Source organism: Dermacentor andersoni, chromosome 7, assembly GCF_023375885.2.
Source record: "Dermacentor andersoni chromosome 7, qqDerAnde1_hic_scaffold, whole genome shotgun sequence".
NCBI classification, from domain to species: Eukaryota; Metazoa; Arthropoda; class Arachnida; order Ixodida; family Ixodidae; genus Dermacentor; species Dermacentor andersoni.
In genome coordinates this window covers 111,629,414-111,649,529 of record NC_092820.1, presented here as the reverse complement: position 1 = coordinate 111,649,529, position 20,116 = coordinate 111,629,414, and the positions used below count along the sequence as shown (strand labels likewise).

Genomic DNA, 20,116 nt, shown 5'->3' with positions numbered 1-20,116 from the left:
ACCGCACACCAAAGAATCGTAGACATTATAGACCCGCCACGTGAGCACGACTTTGGCAAAATTCCTGGCAACTCAGAAGTTTAAAGCGGAAGTAATGACGTCACTACTGACGTCGCACACACGAAGGCGGCATGATATTTAACCGGCTAATTATTGAAAAACAGCTGCTTGGCATAGATTGAACATCTGCCTAGGAGAGCGGATGTGACGTCACTCCCTCTTCTCTCGCTTCTCGTCTCCCGGCGCTCAACTGCTCGTTCGCTCGCTTGCTCGCAGCAGCTGCGCGCGCACGCTCGTTACATGCTCTGACGTCAGCACCAGATAGGGTCCGTAACGCGTGCTTCGCGCGCCGCTCGCTAGGGAGCTACGCCCCGCCAGGTGGCGCGCACTGCGCTCCCTCGTCGCCCGCATATCGTGCAAGGGGAAAGACGTTCGCTCGCTTAACGTAAAGAACAACGCCGAGGTGCGAGTGCCACGAAGTGATGCCTAAGTCAAATATTAGGTCGCCTACCCTTTCTTTTATTCTTGGTTCAAGATAGGTGAAACAATTGTATATAGTACAACTGACGTTGGTCTCTGAACAACACTTTTTGATATAACGAAACGCCTTTCATATCACGTATCCGCGACCTCAAACAGTAATGCTAACACACTTCTGTCGCGTTTACCACTGAAACGTGACTGACCTATTTTTTTGAACTACACACCGATGGGCGCGGCTCACATAATGAATACTAAATTTTGTGGTTTTACCGGCCGGAACCACAATATGATTATAAGAGGGGAGACTCTGAAATAATTTTAAACACCCGAGATTATTTAACGTGCGCCCAATGAACAGTATAGATGGGCATTTTTGCATTTCATCCCATTGAAATGCGGTCGCTGTGGCCGGCAGTTCAAGCCACGCCCTCAGGTTTGGCATGCAAACAGCCCACATTCTGAAATTGCACTATCTTCGGCATCGGCCCCCACCCATACTTCCGCTCCACTAGTCCGCTATCTCTCGGATCGGCGCTCGAAGAGACTACAAACGCAAGTAGGCAAAACAGAAAAGTGGGGGTAACTTGATAAGAAAGACATTGTATTTAAAAATTCATATAGATACTTGCAGTAACACCGAAAAAATTATTAGCGTTACAACTATCCGGCAGAACGATTGCGCTTGAAGGAACATGGCACGCCGTCCTTGGATTTATTGCTTATAACACGTAGTTAGTAATGTACTGTGCACTGCTCATTTGCGGGCGTGGATGGCGCAAGATATTGGGATTTACTTCCCTAACGATTCAATACCGCGAAAACAACTGTCATTTGCTTGCTATATTTTTCCCTTTGTAGCCCAGATACGTCCGAAACAGAACAATATGAATAAAACCTAAAGTCTGGGGTTTTTACGTGGTAAGAAATAATACTGTCGGAAGCTTCTAGTGTAATCGCGCGAATGATGACACGATAGAGTGCTATGCGCCTTATTTTCGTCATCAATTCGCTCAGACAGACATTAAACAATTGTATATAGCACAATTGACGTTGGTCTCTGAACAACAACTTGTGATATAACGAAACGCGTTTGATATAACATATCTGCGACCTCAAACAGCATCGACGTGATGCTAACAAATTTCTGTCGCTTTTACCGCTGAAACGACACTGACCTTTCTTTTTAACGACATACCGATGGGCGCAGCTCACGTTATAAATACTAAATTCTGTGGTTTAACGGCGTGTCTTATAATCATATTGAGGTTCTGGCCGGTAAAACCACGGAATTTAGTATTTATAACGTGAGCTGCGCCCATCTGAATGTCGTTAAAAAAAAGGTCAGTGTCGTTTCAGCGGTAAACGCGACAGAAATGTGTTAGCATTACGTCGATGCTGTTTGAGGTCGCGGATATGTGATATCAAACGTGTTTCGTTATATCACAAATTGTTGTTCAGAGACCAACGTCAGTTGTACTATATACAATTGTTTCACCTAACTTGGACCAATAATTTTATAACGAGGCACGCCGTAGTGGGTAACTTCAGATTGATTTTTACATTGCGCTCAATCAACAGCACACGGGTGCTTTAACATTTCGCCCCAACTGAAATTTAATCCCGCGACGTCGTGCTTAGCCGCTCAACACGATAGCCGCTAAGCCAACGCGGCGGGTTAGCCATTTGATTCAACTTGAGTTGAGAGGTTTTGAACGCGATCATGTTGGTACGAATCCGTCGAATAAAACAGCGCTATAAACACGGACGTGCTCGAAAAATAAAAAAAGAAAGACAGGACGAGCACTAAAGACCAACAATCGGTTTTATTGGAGTGGCAGAAACAAATAACTTGAAAGGGAAGGAGATTTGGAGGGTGTGGGTAAAGAGGGGCGAAAGAAAATTCCAGTCGCGCATGGGTCTGAAGATAACAACGAACGAATCATTATCATCATCATCATCAGCCTGGTTATGCCCACTGCAGGGCATAACCAGGCTTGCCTCTCCCATACTTCTCCAACTACCCCGGTCATGTACTAATTGTGGCCATGTTGTCCCTGCAAACTCCTTAATCTCATCCGCCCACCTAACTTTCTGCCGCCCTCTGCTACGCTTTCCTTCCCTTGGAATCCGTTCCGTAACTCTTAATGACCATCGGTTATCTTCCCTCCTCATTACGTATCCTGCCCATGCCCATTTCTTTTTCTTGATTTCAACTAAGATATCATTAACTCGCGTTTGTTCTCTCACCCGATCTGCTCTTTTCTTATCCCTTAACGTTACACCTATCATTCTTCTTTCCATAGCTCGTTGCGTCATCCTCAATTTAAGTAGAACCCTTTTCGTAAGCCTCCAGGTTTCTGCCCCGTACGTGAGTACTGGTAAGACACAGCTGTTATAAACTTTTCTCTTGAGAGATAATGGCAACCTGCTGTTCATGATCTGAGAATGCCTGCCAAACGCACCCCAGCCCATTCTTATTCTTCTGATTATTTCAGTCTCATGATCCGGATCCGCAGTCACTACCTGTCCTAAGTAGATGTATTCCCTTACCACTTCCAGTGCCTCACTACCTATTGTAAACTGCTGTTCTCTTCCGAGACTGTTAAACATTACTTTAGTTTTCTGCAGATTAATTTTTAGAACCACCCTTCGGCTTTGCCTCACCAAGTCAGTGAGCATGCATTGCAGTTGGTCCCCTGAGTTACTAAGCAAGGCAATATCATAAGCAAATCGCAAGTTACTAAGGTATTCTCCATTTGCTCTTATCCCCAATTCTTCCCAATCCAGGTCTCTGAATATCTCCTGTAAACACGCTGTGAATAGCATCGGAGAGATCGTATCTCCCTGCCTGACGCCTTTCTTTATTGGGGTGATTTTGTTGCTTTCTTTATGGAGGACTACGGTGGCTGTGGAGCCGCTATAGATATCTTTCAGTATTTTTACATACGGCTCGTCTACACCCTGATTCCGCAATGCCTCCATGACTGCTGAGGTTTCGACTGAATCAAACGCTTTCTCGTAATCAATGAAAGCTATATGTAAAGGTTGGTTATATTCCGCACAGTTTTCTATCACCTGAGTGATAGTGTAAATATGGTCTATTGTTGAGTAGCCTTTACGGAATCCTGCCTGGTCCTTTGGTTGACGGAAGTCTAAGGTGTTCCTGATTCTATTTGCAATTACCTTAGTAAATACTTTGTAAGCAACGGACAGTAAACTGATCGGTCTATAATTTTTCAAGTCTTTGGCGCTTCCTTTCTTATGGATTAGGATTATGTTAGCGTTTTTCCAAGATTCGGGTACGCTCGAAGTCATGAGGCATTGCGTATACAGGGTGGCCAGTTTCTCTAGAAAAATCTGCCCACCATCCTTCAACAAATCTGCTGTTACCTGATCCTCCCCAGCTGCCTTCCCCTTTTGCATAGCTCCCAAGGCTTTCTTTACTTCTTCCGGCGTTACTTGTGGGATTTCAAATTCCTCTAGATTATTCTCTCCTCCATTATCGTCGTGGGTGCCACTGGTACTGTATAAATCTCTATAGAACTCCTCAGCCACTTGAACGATCTCATCCATATTAGTAATGATATTGCCGGCTTTGTCTCTTAACGCATACATCTGATTCTTGTCTATTCCTAGTTTCTTTTTCACTGCTTTTAGGCTTCCTCCGTTCCTGAGAGCATCTTCAATTCTATCCATATTATACTTCCTTATGTCAGCTGTCTTACGCTTGTTGATTAACTTCGAATGTTCTGCCAGTTCTATTCTAGCTGTAGGGTTAGAGGCTTTCATACATTGGCGTTTCTTGATCGGATCTTTCGTCTCCTGCGATAGCTTACTTGTATCCTGTCTAACGGAGTTACCACCGACTTCTATTGCGCACTGCTTAATGATGCCCATAAGATTGTCGTTCATTGCTTCAACACTATGGTCCTCTTCCTGGGTTAAAGCCGAATACCTGTTCTGTAGCTTGCTCCGGAATTCCTCTAGTTTCCCTCTTACCGCTAACTCATTGATTGGTTTCTTATGTACCAGTTTCTTCCGTTCCCTCCTCAAGTCAAGGCTAATTCGGTTTCTTACCATCCTATGGTCACTGCAGCGCACCTTGCCGAGCACGTCTACATCTTGTATGATGCCAGGGTTCGCGCAGAGTATAAAGTCGATTTCATTTCTAGACTCACCATTCGGGCTCCTCCACGTCCACTTTCGGCTAACCCGCTTGCGGAAGAAGGTATTCATTATCCGCATATTATTCTGTTCCGCAAACTCTACTATAAGTCTCCCCTGCTATTCCTAGTGCCTATGCCATATTCCCCCACTGCCTTGTCTCCAGCCTGCTTCTTGCCTACCTTGGCATTGAAGTCGCCCATCAGTATACTATATTTTGTTTTGACTTTACCCATCGCCGATTCCACGTCTTCATAGAAGCTTTCGACTTCCTCGTCATCATGACTGGATGTAGGGGCGTAGACCTGTACAACCTTCATTGCGTACCTCTTATTGTTTCACAACAAGACCTGCCACCCTCTCGTTAATGCTTTAAAATTCCTGTATGTTACCAGCTATGTTCTTATTAATCAGGAATCCGACTCCTAGTTCTCGTCTCTCCGCTAAGCCCCGGTAGCACAGGGCGTGCCCGCTCTTTAGCACTGTATATGCTTCTTTTGGCCTCCTAACTTCACTGAGCCCTATTATATCCCATTTACTGCCCTCTAATTCCTCCAATAGCACTGCTAGACTCATCTCACTAGATAACGTTCTAGCGTTAAACGTTGCCAGGTTCATATTTCAATGGCGGACTGTCCGGCGAATACGTCACGATTAGTCGCGGAGAAATACGTACGCCTCGTCGGTGAGGACGAGTGAAAGGGTGCTGACGCATGACGGGCCTTTTGCACGTCGTCGTAAAGGTTTCGAAGATATCGGGGGTGCGACTCTCGCGATATCTAACGCAGAAGCGTCTTGAAGTAGCGGAGTGCACGTGCAATGGCATCGCCGTGAAGAGCCAGATTGCTTGCCATTTCTATTCTTCACGTGGTACGCGCAAACGGTCATTGAGACCCCGTCCTGTCTGGCCGATATACGTTCCGCCACACGTAGTGGGGATCTCGTGCAGGATTTCTTTGTCGCGCTGCATGACGCGCGACGAGTGGCGCCTACTGCAAAGGGGCTCCAATGAAACCACGGCGTGTCTGTGATCTGGCAAATCACTTTTGGCTCCTGGCGGAACTTTGCGTAAATCTCAAAACGCAGTTCTTTCGAATGATCGTGCACTCTAGGGAACCCACCACAGTTTTAGGGAAGAAATGGCCGTGGTGGGTGTGGCGGCTTCAGCGCTTCGCTGCTAAGCCCGGTGGGCGCGGGATTCAATCCCGGCCGCATCGGCTGCATTTTGATGACGCCGAAATGCAGAAAGAAAAGCCCGTGTGCCGTGCGTTGGGTCCACGTTAAAGGAACCCCAGGAAGTGAAAATTAATCCGGCGTCCCCCATTATGGCGCGACTCATAATGATATCGTGTGTTCGGCAAGTAAAAGGCCGGAATAAAAAAAAAAAACATTGGAGAAGCATTTTCTCTGTCGGCCCTCAATGCGAGAAATCACCTTCTCGCATTTGTTACAAACAAATATGTACCATTTTTCTTGCGATTTAAAACGCATTTCATCGGTTCAACTCAATCTGCAGTTAGGCGCATTGTCGTAAACAGTAAAATAAATGGCTTAGCAATTACCTCGCAATACCAAGACGTCTGGTCGTACGAATGCCACCCTTCCAATTCAGCTCTTTTTTCGCCAAGTTTTAATTTTTGAAAACGACGTAAGAAAATGAAATTCGTTTTACGTTTTTGCAACTTCATTTAAACTCAGCTTCTTGCCCAAACGAGAGCTCCTGTATCATCTTGGTTCGCCATCCACAAGTAATATTTTGATATTAACGAAAACGTGACTCACTAATGACGTCAGCAAACCTCCAGTTTTAACCGACTGGCCGGGCTTTAGTCTATATCCGAACAAATGCGAAGTCTCCCAAAGGGGAGGCGAACGACTATGCTTAATAATATCGTCATTAGCATCGAATATGCTTTAGAAATATTCCGGTTGTTATGTCGTCCAACACCAGAAGCAGTCCTGCTGGGGGCACATTCTAGACTTTCTCAGCATAATACCAACTTCCCATATAACCTTAATAGCATCCTAAGCCAGCTTCCTATAGCGCATCCTAATGCACATGTTCTTCTTTTTGGTGGTTTTAAGTGTGCGAGCAATGGCTGGTAAAATCAGGTCTCTTTGGTAAGTAACACGGAATCAGTTTGACGTAAAGCTCTGTGCGAACCCGAAGGGTGGATAGAAGTAATTAATAAAGAAAAAATGAGACTTCCACCCAAACGTAGCAAATTGCTACAAAGGAAACCCATACGGGTTCCTCGAAAGAAAAAGCCTCGTCATTGAAGGAAAATTCGTCCTGTTCCGGGACTCGAACCTTTCGAGGAAACCGTATGGGTTTCTTTCGAAGCAATTTGCTACGTTTGGGTGGATGTCTCATTTCCCCTTTAGTAAGAACACGGAATCAACCAGTTCTATTGAAGTTTGCCTTATTTCTCAACTCACGCTACTAGTATAAAAAACAAGCACACCTCAGTCAGGAATCGACAAACATCTTTGATTTAATACTAACAAACCATACCGAAAGTCTCTCGGTTAGTTACCTAAACGAAACTAGCAACCACAAGGTTATTGAAGCTGTATTTGGCTTCAAGACGGCGCGTCGCCAGACCTCGAAAAGGTGATTCGTCGCTATAATTATGTCGATTATGAAGTCATAATAACCTAGGTAATTGAGGTTAATTCCACTCTTTGTAACTAACTTCGAGAATCGGTGCGTTAATAATAATTGCATACTCTACAAAAATAGACGAGCTAGTAACTAAGTAAGCTTATAAAATTACTTTTCGGGCTAACTCTCTTAAGCCCTACTTTAACAAGTCTCTCAAGGTTTCGAAAACAAGAAGAAACGTCGTCTTGGCACAGAAAATTTTAAAGCCAACGCGCACACGTGAGAAATATACGCAGCTGAAAGTGTTTATTTTACAGTCGACCGCTGGCTGAATACATCCGTTACAATATAACCCCAGGCATTATCGGGAAGTAATTAATCCTTACGCGTAGTATGACTCTCACCAATGAATCTAACGACGTTTTGACCGACGCTGAATGCGCTAGCTTGTTTAATAATACTTTTTCATCTGTTCCTGCCGTCCGAAGTGGTGTGCCACGTTCATTGGCGTTTTCCCATTGAACCAACCGTTCCGTCAGTTGTACTCTCTATCTGCAGTACAACAACCGAGATTGTAAATATTCAACTGTCATTCTCAGGTAGTGTAGATGAGTATAGGGCAAAGTTTCTCAGAAACACTAAATGCATTTCGGCTGCTTTAGCTATGCTTGCTGTACCCACAGTCCCTTGCTGCTGCCAACATACCTGAGGGCTGGAAAGTAGGAAAGACCGTTCCTATCTACAAAACAGCTAACAAAAGCTCACCAATGAATTACCGTCCCATATCTTTAACAAGCTCCCATCTAAGATAATGGAACGCGTCATTTGATCTCGCACCATGAACTTGCTAGACTCGATCGAGTTCTAAAGTTCATCAAAGCATGGATTTCGCAAGGGATTCAGGTGCGAACCCCAGCTGGTCACCTTCCTTCGCAACTTACACATTAATCTCTTTCGTAACCCGCAGGCGGGTGCTTTAGTTTTAGGCTTTGCAAAGGCATTTGATTAAACATATCTCAACAACGACTAATACTAAAGGTTATTCACTTGAACATCGATCCCGACATTTTTGCATGTATTGAGGAACTTCTCACAAACCGTTCCAAAATCGTTTTTATTAGCAAACCACAACTCTACTTCCCCCTCTGTAGCGTCAAGTGTCCCGCAAGGACACCTCCTGGGGTATTTTCTGTCCTTGGTATACATGTTAACAATCCGCCTCTGCACGTGTCCTCCCACATCGGCATGTTTGCTGACGACTACGTCCTCTCTCGCACCGTCACTAACGCCTCTGACCAACAAGCTCTAGAGACTGACCTTAACTGTGTATGAAATTGGTGCAACCAATCGTTAGTGAAAAATCGACCCAAAGAGAGAGAGAGAGAGAGAAAAGGATGCATAGAAAGGCAGGGAGGTTAACCAGAGGTAGTTGCGGTTGGCAACTATGCACAGGGGTCAGGGTTAAGGGTGAAAAAAAGAGAAAGAGTGTCGAAGTAGGAGATAGAGAGAAAGAGAGACGAGCACCAACAAACCGCGTACACTACGAAGCCGCAGGGGGCGGCGTTCTTAAAGTCTATCGCTTAGCCCCGTAGACCGCAGAAACCTTAATACCGCAAGTAAGTCCTTCAGCGCGGATGTCCTTTGGAGTACTGACCTTAAGCTTTGAGTTCTGATAGCAGACAATTGTCCTGTACTCTGCACAGTACTTGTCTCTGGGCCCTATATCACGCGAAGAGAGATAATATGTGCAAGTGTCTGGTCGCTGTTGCATGTGTTGGATGTGGGGCTGTTGGACATTCCAATAAAGAAATCATATGAGTTCATAAAGGCAACGCCTAGCGCAGACGGAACATCATTGTCTGTTCACGTCGTGGTAACCCTGGCGGTAGGTGCATCCGTATGTCCGGAGACAACGAACGCAAACGACACATGGTAAAACGTTCGAGCCCCACAGAAGTAAAGTACATTCACGGGACTCAATCGCAGCCCTGCCGCAGCGTCTGTTCGCGAAAGCGGAATCAAGACACGTTGACCACTTTCATGTGCAGATCGGGTGGCTTAGTCGGCGTGGTCATTCCCACTGATGTTGCAGTTGTCCTGGAAGCCATTGAAAGATTCTGCTGTGCCCCTGGCCATGGCTGCGATGATATATGTGTCGAATTTCTAAGGCCAGTTGTTCATTGGGTCCGTGGCGAATTTGCCTTTGTATGCACCGAAGGGCTGCCTTAGAGTCACTAGAGACTATCCATTGTTGTAGTGGTTCCTGACTAATGAAATCAAGTGCAGCACGGAGTGACGCAACTTCTGCACCCGTTGATGTGGTCAGGCATGAAGCTTTTAATTTGATTTCTTCAGATTTTGCCGGGATGATGACTGCAGCAGCAGAGCTGTAGAGTTTTGCCGAACTATTTGTGTAGACATGCTGTCGGAACGTGTACACGTTGTGAATTTTTTCTAAGGTTGCTTGCTTCAAAGCTTGCAACGGCGCTCTAGCTTCCTTTCTGATGCCAGGAATTATGAATTGCACTTGCAGCCGGTGCGGACAACACAATGGGTCTGATAATCGTGTAGCAGGCGCAAATTGTGACGGAAAGTAGGGCTGATTTCTTACAATACTTTTGGCAAAAATTGAATGTGGCCTCTTTGCTGGCAAGCAAGCAAGATGGTGTGAGGGAATCCGAGTCAGGTGTCGGATGTGGGCTCTCAGGACTTCTGTATCAATGTAGACTGTCAAAGGAGCGTCTCTGGCAATGGCCACTGTGGCAACCGATGACGTAGATTTTTGGAGACCGCGACAATTCTGAGTGCTTGTGCTTGCGCACTCTGGAGTCCGCGGATATTTGTAGTGCAAGTATCTCCTAGTACAGGTAAGCTGTACCGCAGGAAGCCCCAAACAGTGCTTTATATAGTTGCAACATTGATGATACTGTTACGCCCCTAGACTTTCCACCGAGAAACGCCAGACGATCCACAATGGCGGCCAAACGCCTTGTCACGTACGAGACGTGAGGGCTCCAAGACAAAGTCTCTATCAATGATGACGCGAAGAAATCGATGCGTTCGTCTGCGTCGCACAGTTTGGTCATTATTCCGTAAAGCATATGGGACCATTGGTTTGCGAGTAAGAGCAACTAGTGCACATTGCTCAGGTGAAAGCTCCAGGCCTTACCTTCTTAGGTATGTTGACACGGCCGTTGAAGCCTTCTGAAGTCGTGTGCGGACTCGTGTTCCGACCACGCTATTCAAGACACTTTGGATATTGCTGCCCTTTACACTAACATACCCCATGAGTGAAGGAATCGAAGCCATGTCGAAATCCCTCGCAATCAATCCCCAAGCGCACCCTCCTAAAGTTTACATGTCGCTCCTTAGATTGGTTCCCACGCTCAACTATTTCGAATTCAATTCTATTCCCTACCTGCAAACTTTCGGCACTAGCATGGGGACACCATTCGCTCCCACGTATGCGAACATTTTCACGGGACAGCTTGAAGCAGACCTGTTGAAATGCTACCCTTTAAAACACCATACCTATCTGCGTCCCATTGACGACATATTTATATGTGATCACAGCACACGCGCGTTAACCTACTCAATTATCCATTTCAATCGCTTTCCCGCAAGTATTAAATTTACTGCTCACCACTTTCCTAGTCAGATCAACTTCCTCGTCACGAACGGTCTACATAGAAGACTGAAAACTGAGAACGACATTTTACCAGGAGCCTAAGGATAGCCAGCAATATTTAGACTACAACAGTCATCACCCGCGACACTAAAAGCAAGGAATTTATGTCAGACAAGCGAAACGAATAAGAAGAATGTGCAGCGACGACAACGATTATATCCACCACTTAGATGACCTTAAAACAACGCTTGCAGAAAGAAACTATCCACAAGTTGCTCTCAACAGAGCTTATGATTTCGTGTCAAGACTGGAGAGACAGTCGCAATTAGCTAAGAAACAGCTTACACCAGAATCTAGCAGACCAGCAGCCTTTATAAGAAAATATTCTGATGCCCTCCCAAAGATAAACAACATTCTACGAAAATGCCACACAATATTGTCAAGTAACGAGCGTTTGAGAAAAGCGTTCCCGGAAGTACGAAGGGTTAGTTACCTATTGCTGCAATAGAAACATTAAAGACATTTTAGTGCATGCAATAGTCAGCCAACGTCATTCCCCCCGTAATAAAATGATCTTGTCGTCCCAGGTGCAAACCTGTAGGTACCTACGAAATGACATTAAAATTGAGAGCACCACCAATAATTATACACAGGAAGTGAAAACTATGTTTACTTGTACAAGTTTGAATGGGATTTATATGCTTGAATGTTCCCTCTGTAACAAACAATATATTGGCGAAACAGGATAATCAAGGAACGCCAGGTTAAGCGGACATAGCGCGGACACAGCTCAAAAGCTTCCCAAAGCCGTCGCCGAGCATTTCAACCAACCAATAACTTTGATGAACTAAACTCTACATCTTAGTCAAATTTCCCTTCTGAACGAGAAAAAAAAATACAGAGAATCGTTCCTTATGCATAAGTTCAAGACATTGCAACCAATCGGCGAATGCGATGCAAAGAAAGCTTTAGAATCTATTCGCTATGCTAAATTTCAAGCTATAGGCAATAACAGTTGGGTTGCTTAGTCTTTTCCTCCCTTTCTTTCCTTTTATTCTTATATATATATATATATATATATATATATATATATAGTCCATTTCAGATATTTTTCTTTTTCACGAGCACCGTTCTGTGCCGCTCCTTTTATTATCGCTTTTAGAGACACAATAACCCACGACCTCCAGTGAAGCAGATAATAGAGGCGTGCTCTGCACACGGCCGTTGACACGCCGGCTGACACACGGCCGTGTCGCCAGCCTTGTGAACAGTAATCATTTATCCTCAATTCTACACACTCGCCGCTAACACAACTTCAGTCGTTGCCCCATCCACCCACCTTACCCCTTCTGCCCTTTAGAAGAACTCTGCCTATATATAAACACCATGCTGAGCAAAGCATATGTCGCCTTGAAAAAGACAAGTCCACTTGTCGAGACCTTAGCTCGTGCTTTTACCTTGTTCTCGTTTTCCTCAACGCTCTAGAAGCAGTACAAAACCGTACCGCTAGATTCGTTCATTCCACTTATCAATACAAGGTCGGCGTGCCATCATTAAGGGCCGAATCCAGGTCGTCGAGTCTTTCTCTTCTCCATCGTATTGCCACACTGCCTTTGTTCCACGAATTCTTTTACAGCTGCCTCAGTCGCCCAGCTATTATCTCGCCCCAGGCACTCATATATCATCGCACCGGCCATGCACTTCAAGTGTTACGCCCACCCGGTTGTACTGCTAAATTTTCCACGTCGTGTTTTTTTTTTTTTTTCAGACGTAGCATCAGCATAGAACGGCCTTTTCCACCAAGTCGCTTCAATGCCTTGTCCATCAACTTTTCTGAAGAATGTAGCTGATGAGATATTTGACTGTCTCACATCATGTGGCAGTTTTCTAACCACCCCTTATGCAATAGCCCCTAGAATGGTCTTTGAGGAATTGAAGGGATGCGACGTGATGTGAAGAGTAATCTGCACCTGTCTTAGCACTTCCTCCTAGCCACATCTTTTTTGCGACAATTCTGGCGTTGTAAATAGCCTAATGCAACCTCTGGTACTTCATCACCGTAGCTTTCGTATCACCCAGCAACCGCAGTGGCCCCTTTTTGTGATAGATATTATGACGAAATAGCTCTAACGACAGCTTTACCGCTTCGTGAACAACTTCAACTTGGCTTACGCGAAAATTTGTTCGTAAATTAGTTTTGTGAATTCATGTACATTCCACTGCCACGCCTTTTTTCTTTCAGGCGTCAGTCGCACTTCTGTCAGTTTTGCGAAATAGGAACCGAAGCATCAAATGAATTACATTTTTTCGTTTCTTCTTCAAAAACTAAAACTGGTAATCTAGGTAATCTACATAGAACTCACGAACGTGATCACGCGCTTTTGGCCAACATCTCCTTGAAATTCAGTCGAATTTTTAATTTCGCCAGAACACTTAGTAAAAATCCTTTCTTTAGTAATATTTTGGCAGTAGCTATTACAATCTTTATAGTCACAGCTGAATTGTGCTTGTATCGAGCAGGCATTCCTATAGAACAAACAGTATTTTCTGTCGGGTGTAGTCATATGCGTCACTGGTGCTGTATGTCTAGAATTATCGTTTATCGGTCCAGTGGCCCTAGAGCGCATATCCTTATCATTGCGATCCTCTCTCACTTCGTAAAGAATCGTATGCATCCTGCGGCGATTGTGGTTTCAGCTCCCACCGGCCGCAATTTGCACTCCTAATACTTTCATTGTCAGTTTTCCTATGGATTCAAATAGAAAAAAACGCTTTTATTTTAACCCTGCATTCTTCGGTTACTGCTCTGTAGGAATTATGTTGTTGTGAATAAAAACAAACTTGCTCTTCAAGTTCCTTTATTCTTCCAGCGGTCTTTTACTCACTAAGTATTCATGCTGAAAACTGACACGAAAAGCGGCATAGCACGAACTATGTATACAAAATCTAAGCGTTGTACCTCTTTCTTCTGCAGCTGTCATCCTTATTTTCTGTACATCAGTAGTCTGCGCCTGCCAATTCCAACTCGCCGAGCATTTTGTTTTGCTTCATATCAGATTGCGCAAGGTGAATGCAGTCTGCTTTAGTAGTTGTTGGCGACATATGTTGGATCCCCAATGATGCAAAAAAAAATTAAATTATGGGGTTTTACGTGCCAAAACCACTTTCTGACTATGAGGCACGCCGAAGTGGAGGACTCCGGAAATTTTCACCATCTGGGGTTCTTTAACGTGCACCTAAATCTAAGTACACGGGTGCTCTCGCCGCCATCGAAATGCAGCCGCTGAGGCCGGGATGCGATCCCGCGACCTCGTGCTCAGCAGCCCAACACTACAGCCGCTGAGCAACCACGGCGGGTTCCCCAATGATGCATACATACTTGATGCCTCATGTGTAATTAATGACAGATGGTAATCAAGCACCTGGAATAATGAGCATGCTGTTCTTTTTGCATGAAGAAACAGATCGGAAACGCGAGAGCAAAAGTGTTGCTTATCTGAAGATATCATGACAGACTTTTAGCATATGGCGGATGTTAGCAGCGTTAAGTTTCTCAAAATTGTGGGGATCATAACTTGTGTGTACAAATTAATGTTTTTATGTATTTATAGTTTGTGGTCAATGCTTCGGAATACAGAATTTGACTTTGCTATCTTAATATTTAGGACACGAACTATCTCTTTTTAAAAAGCACGATTGGTCAAGAACATTGTTCGTCCGTTGAATTAATCGTGATAATACCCCGAAACACCGTGTCTAGAAATATCGCACTTATCAGCAAATTATCTGGTCTCTGTTTCATCTTCGATGGGATTAGCAAATACCAAGATTATTATGTGCGAAACACAAAGCAGGAGACCCAGGACTCGGCCTTCTATTGATGACTGGAATTTTTCACTGCTTGTGCTTTCAAAAAATATACAGTTAGTCAAGCTCAAATAAAAGAACACTTAATGAACGTTGTCTCCTCGAACAATTCTACACATATGTACAGTCATCCGCAAAAGCTCACGAGACGCGGGATTTGAGAAAGAGCCAAATTTCCGCGAACCCTGTCCACGTAGCCTCTAATTGAAAGCGCTGATCCGTAGCAGTTCTTGCGAACTACACTGTGATCCAATAAAAGAGAAGTGATGCGCCTTAACAGAGCAGGAATCCGAATTTGTCGTGAAACCCGTGCCCCGTAAACTTTTGCGGGTGACTGTACGTGTACGCCACGCACCTCGAGGTGCTTATTTCTTAAGGTCCAAAGCTTTCGTCTAATGTGTTTGAAGTTTGAAATGTAAGATTTCATGAAAATTGCCAATTTTTTCTTACGACAGAACGATTAGAGGCCGAATGTCTGCATAAACTGGAATGTACTATCGTGAGCAATAAGCAATAGCTTGGAAACCGTGTTAGAGCGATACGCAGGTGGCGCTACCGAAAACAGAGGGGAAAGAAGGGCGCTCTTCCGCTAACCGTTGGCACTCCCACCGCGTTTCCGTTTGTCGAAAACGACAGCTTACGGCATTTCACTGGCCGCCGATAGCCGATAAGACGGTTGCGTGCACAGTAACTTACAGCGAGTCATCTTTTTTCAATTATTCTATTTCTTTTTTTTTTAGAATGGAGATCCTAGGCGCCCGTTCCTGCGTTTAGCGTAAGGTATTTTCAGATATACCCTCGTTGGACCTGATGTATATCTTATGGAGCACATTGTGTGGCGCGTTCCTGACAGACGGACAGATTTACCAGGGAAGTAGTCCTCGATTGTTTGCCCTTCAAAACGGTGCTGCTATTGGGCACGCTTCGGTGCACAAAGTTATCAGTAACCGCAGTATCAAACAGCTTTATCAATGTGCGCTGGCGATGCGAAGTTCCGCACTTTGTATAAAGCGGCGCACGGTGGGAGTGCCAAAAGTTTTTACAACAGCGTCCTCCTTTCCACTTTGTTTTCGACGAAGGCCACCACGTATAGCTCATAGCAGGGTTCGAGGATATCTGACACGCGCTCTTGTGTACGCGCTCATACTGCTCACGATAGTACATGTTCCCAAGTATTCCTCAACAGCGCATATGTATTTTGTTTTAGCGTGTCCATCGTCTAGGCTGGCGGGATCTAGTTTCTAGTGGCCACTGTGTTTGAGGTTTAAGCGGTTAGTGGTTACACCGGTTCAAGCTGGAGGAGCACATTACCTCGCCCGATAAGAAAAAAAAAGCAGAATACTTTTTATTAACTCACCTGTCCGCTTACTTCCCAAGTAGCCGACCTCCATCACGCAGCAGGATTTCCTCGTGTGCAAAAAATTGTACCACATTTTCGGACCAGCTAAAAAAAAGAAGAATCCATAAACATCTTAACTCACAAAAAGTCTGCCTGTGTGCAATTGAGCACAGCAGCAGGAAAACAACTTTATAACGCCATGCGGTGTACCGAGTGCTGCCTAGACTCAAACCGGTAAGAAGCGAACTTGCGAGAAAACTGTCCATTGTGAAAACTAGTGCCCTCTAAACTATGGTACAAGTTGGTGGGGGTGATAAAAACGATGTTGGCTGTCATAGAATTCAATGACGAGGCCATCATGTTTTACCCTATGTATAGGGGCGTCATCTCGCATTCTGCACTACTTTGAGATGTTCAATACAGTCAGATTATGGGCTACTTTACTTTGTTCTCACAGAAACGGCTGCTGATCGAGCTAGCGCGCATTTTAGGATGTGGCTACAGTATTCGAAGCGCACTGAAACTCCCTGCGCAGAGAGAGTTGACCTCTGGGGTATAATCCAAAAATTAGATACAGATGTCGTCGACGTATAAATATACGGGGACTGTCTTGGACACTGTCTTCCTGGCATCAGGTTAACAAGTTGTGACCCCGTTAAAATAACATAAGGGACAGCAAGCTAACCAGGGGCGTACCTTTCGCGATTTCCTTCCAGTTACTCAGCGCTGGCCCTAGCCTCACCTGCATTCACCAGCCACTGAGGAATGTATGAATCAAGCAAAGGAGCTAACCTGCTGACCCCCAGCCACAAGAATATACCGTCTTCGTTACTGCATCCAAACGCAGAACCCAGAATCTAAGCTCTACGAAGCTCGAGAAAGCTTGCCGTTTTGGTGTTTTCTCAGAACTTCTGGTTTGCTCGAGCGACTTTAACTGAAATGCTATCCGTACACGTACCTACACCTTCTCTCTCCCTTCTTTCTCTTCCCCTTCTCCCTTCCCCCAGTGTAGGGTAGCCAACCAGACTATTGACTGGTTAACATCCCCGCCTTCCTGTATTCTTATCTCTCTCTTGCCGTTTTGGGCAACTTTGACACTTTAAAGGCAAATTCAGCGACGCATTCCGTACTGTAGTATTCAGGAGCCCTTACGCAGTTTCGCGTGATGACATTTTGGAAAATCTCCGCATATCAACTGAAATTATCTCTTTTTTTTGTTAACTTGGGGCTTTTATTTTTTGTTGTTGTAGCTAGTTGTGCGAGAATTCTTTCAATTTTTTGCTGGTATATTGTTATATTCTCGTGCACCTTACAGGCGCGCCACAAAGTTTGTCTCATTTTCTTATTTTAATTTTTGATTGTTTATTCTTTTTCTCTCGCACTTATTGCATCCTTTTGCCCCTCCTCCGGTACAGGGTAGCCAACAAGAGACAATCTCTGGTTAACCACCCTGTCTTTCCTTTGCCGTTTTCTTTCTCTCTCTCTCTCTCTTGTCTCGTGAGTTTGTACTTGTATTTCCCTTTATTTTATTCTCTACAAACGAGGATCGTAATGAGCCTTTATTTGTGGAGGACATAATAAAATAAACGGTCGTCCTTTCAGCTAATTAAATGTTTTGCACAATGAAAAAAGGACTGTTTGTAGGAACTTCAAAGGCACCATATGCCACCGTAGCAAACTGTATACCATGCCAACTCGTAGAGGTTTGATTCTCTTTACCCTACGGCTACTCATAGAGTTTCGGTGTCTATTCTCACCCGCCGCTGTGGCTTAGCGGCTATGGTGTTCAGATGCTAAGCAGGAGTTCGCGGGATCAAATCCAGACATCGGGGGTACCATTTCGATGGGGGCGAAGTGCAAGAAACGACAGGGCCTGTCAATTGGGGGCCCGTTAAATAGCCCCTGATGGTCAGAATTAATCGGGAGTCTCCCACTACGGCGTTCGTCGTAATAAAATTGTGGTTTTGGCACGTAAAGCCCCAGAACTCATTCATTCAGCAACTACTATATATGACTGTCTGTATGACAGTTTCAGTGCCAGTTCACGTGTAAGACTGGAACGCCGAACCGATGATATCCTGGATAGCGCATGTGCTTTAGCCATTTTGTATATGTATCGGATACATCTGCTTCTTATGGCAATATACAGTATACCACTAAAACCAATAAATAAATGTCTTGGTGGCGTTATCTCGGCTGCGCCGACTTCATTGCCCAGATTGTGGTAGACGGCTGCGAATATCCGCATGTGAGCGTCCCATGTTCGACACAATCCTGAGAAGTCTTCATCAACGTTTGTTTTTGTTTTTTTATGTAACATCACCACATCATGGCGGTTAATAACGGGGAGCTCCAGCGACATTCTATAATCACGACGTACGAAGAATCAGCTAATACTATCCAGCTGTAAAGCCTGTATGAAATGTACCATTGTAACATGCGCGGGCTTGAAAAAACAATGACACGATTGAGAGACTTACTATCCAGTCTCACAAAATGGTCATTTACTTCGCTGCGCTTCAGCAGCCGCCTTTTTAGATAACCGACTGTACACACTGGAGTGATTGACATGGCTTGAATGCAACGCAAGGTATCGAAGCGCTGGAAGACGGGTGTGTGTTTAGTTGGGGAGGTACAAATACAAGTGCTGACTACGAAGTATTACCGATCAAAGAACGTATACTGACACGTGCACCTATCTTTTTTCTCGGGGACTCCGTTTCACCCGCTAACAACCTAAAAGTTATCGCTTAGCGCAAGAAGAGCTCATATAGAACTTACGCGAACGTTATCTTTACTCTCTCTACTGTGTATGTCCTCGCCGAACCTTGCATGATCTGGAAACTGCGCGGGTAACAGCGATTACTCTGGAACTTTCGGTCGCTGATGTTTAAAAGCCGAAGCGCTTGACCCGCTGACAATGATTTCGACAATCGCCGACTGTGTTCGCAACTATCGTTGTTCTTTGAGTGCCCCTGTATTTGTTGGTAAAAGTCCGTACAGTCAAAAGCTAGTTTCGTCATTCACAGTTTGCACCGTCACTACTACGTGGCAATACAGGGAACAGAGTTATCGAACACGGGATCACACAACTGAGGCGAAATCGGCAGGTCCAATAACCACCAGCAACATATTGAAAACACGTGTGTGGCGAAAAAACAGCTAAAAAATTTACGAAAAACACAATCTGACCTCTCATATCAGCCTCTTGTATGTTCCTTTATATTCATTCTTTGCCCAACAAAATTCAGTTGGTATTCAGCATTTGTGTATGTACCTCTTTCTGATAACCACACACCTAATTGCTAATCAACACCAGAGATACTACGTAATGGCATACTGGCTTTAATGTTGTACTGCTTAGTACTAGGGTTCAAGATCAAGTCCCGGCCACGCTGGACGCATTTCGATGAGGCCAAAATGCAGAAACGCCAGTGTACCGCTCATTGAGCGCATGGTAAATGAGCTCAGGAGGTCGAAATTAATTCGGTGTCCCTTATTATGGCGTGTCTCATAATTATATCGTGCCTTTATTGCGTGAAATTCCTGAATGCCTTTTTATACACGCCTATCATCTCGTACTTTTGTGCGTTGTCGCATTCGCGCTATGAACAAAAAAAATAATATTTGAAGCAAATAGTTGAAGTGATAATCTTGGGCCTAAAGTCACGTACATGCGGAACTGTAAACGTATTGTTTCAGTATATTCTGTTCTTCAGTATTCGCGAAAATTGACATTAATTTGATCTCGACAATTCGATCGTCGCAGGCCATGAAAGGCACCCCTTATGTGTGCTTTGCATACCGTGCGTTGGCACGATAAGACAAAGTGTAGCATCAGCATGCTAACCCAGCCCGCGATATCACATCTTCGTCACTATGTTTAGGCGAGAGAACATTGTTTGCTTTTTTAACACAACAAACATGAGAAGACGGTCAGCTTCTCCACTCACAGTGCTCAGCAATTGAAAGCGTTATTCGGCTTGCTAGGTGGCCGGCGCATTTTTTTTTTTTTTCACCACCATTGAGC

At 44.6% G+C, this 20,116-nt stretch overlaps 1 protein-coding gene across 3 annotated transcripts in view; it reads right to left on the bottom strand.

Annotated features, from left to right (window-relative positions):
- LOC126533982 (uncharacterized) overlaps positions 1-20,116 on the bottom strand; it is a 47,084-nt gene that overhangs the window by 2,649 nt on the left and 24,319 nt on the right. For all 3 annotated transcript variants that reach the window (XM_050181199.3, XM_055072526.2, XM_055072525.2), the window contains one exon: positions 16,105-16,191. In XM_050181199.3, coding sequence (XP_050037156.2) covers positions 16,105-16,191 — 87 coding nt within the window. The remainder of the gene's footprint in view (positions 1-16,104; positions 16,192-20,116) is intronic.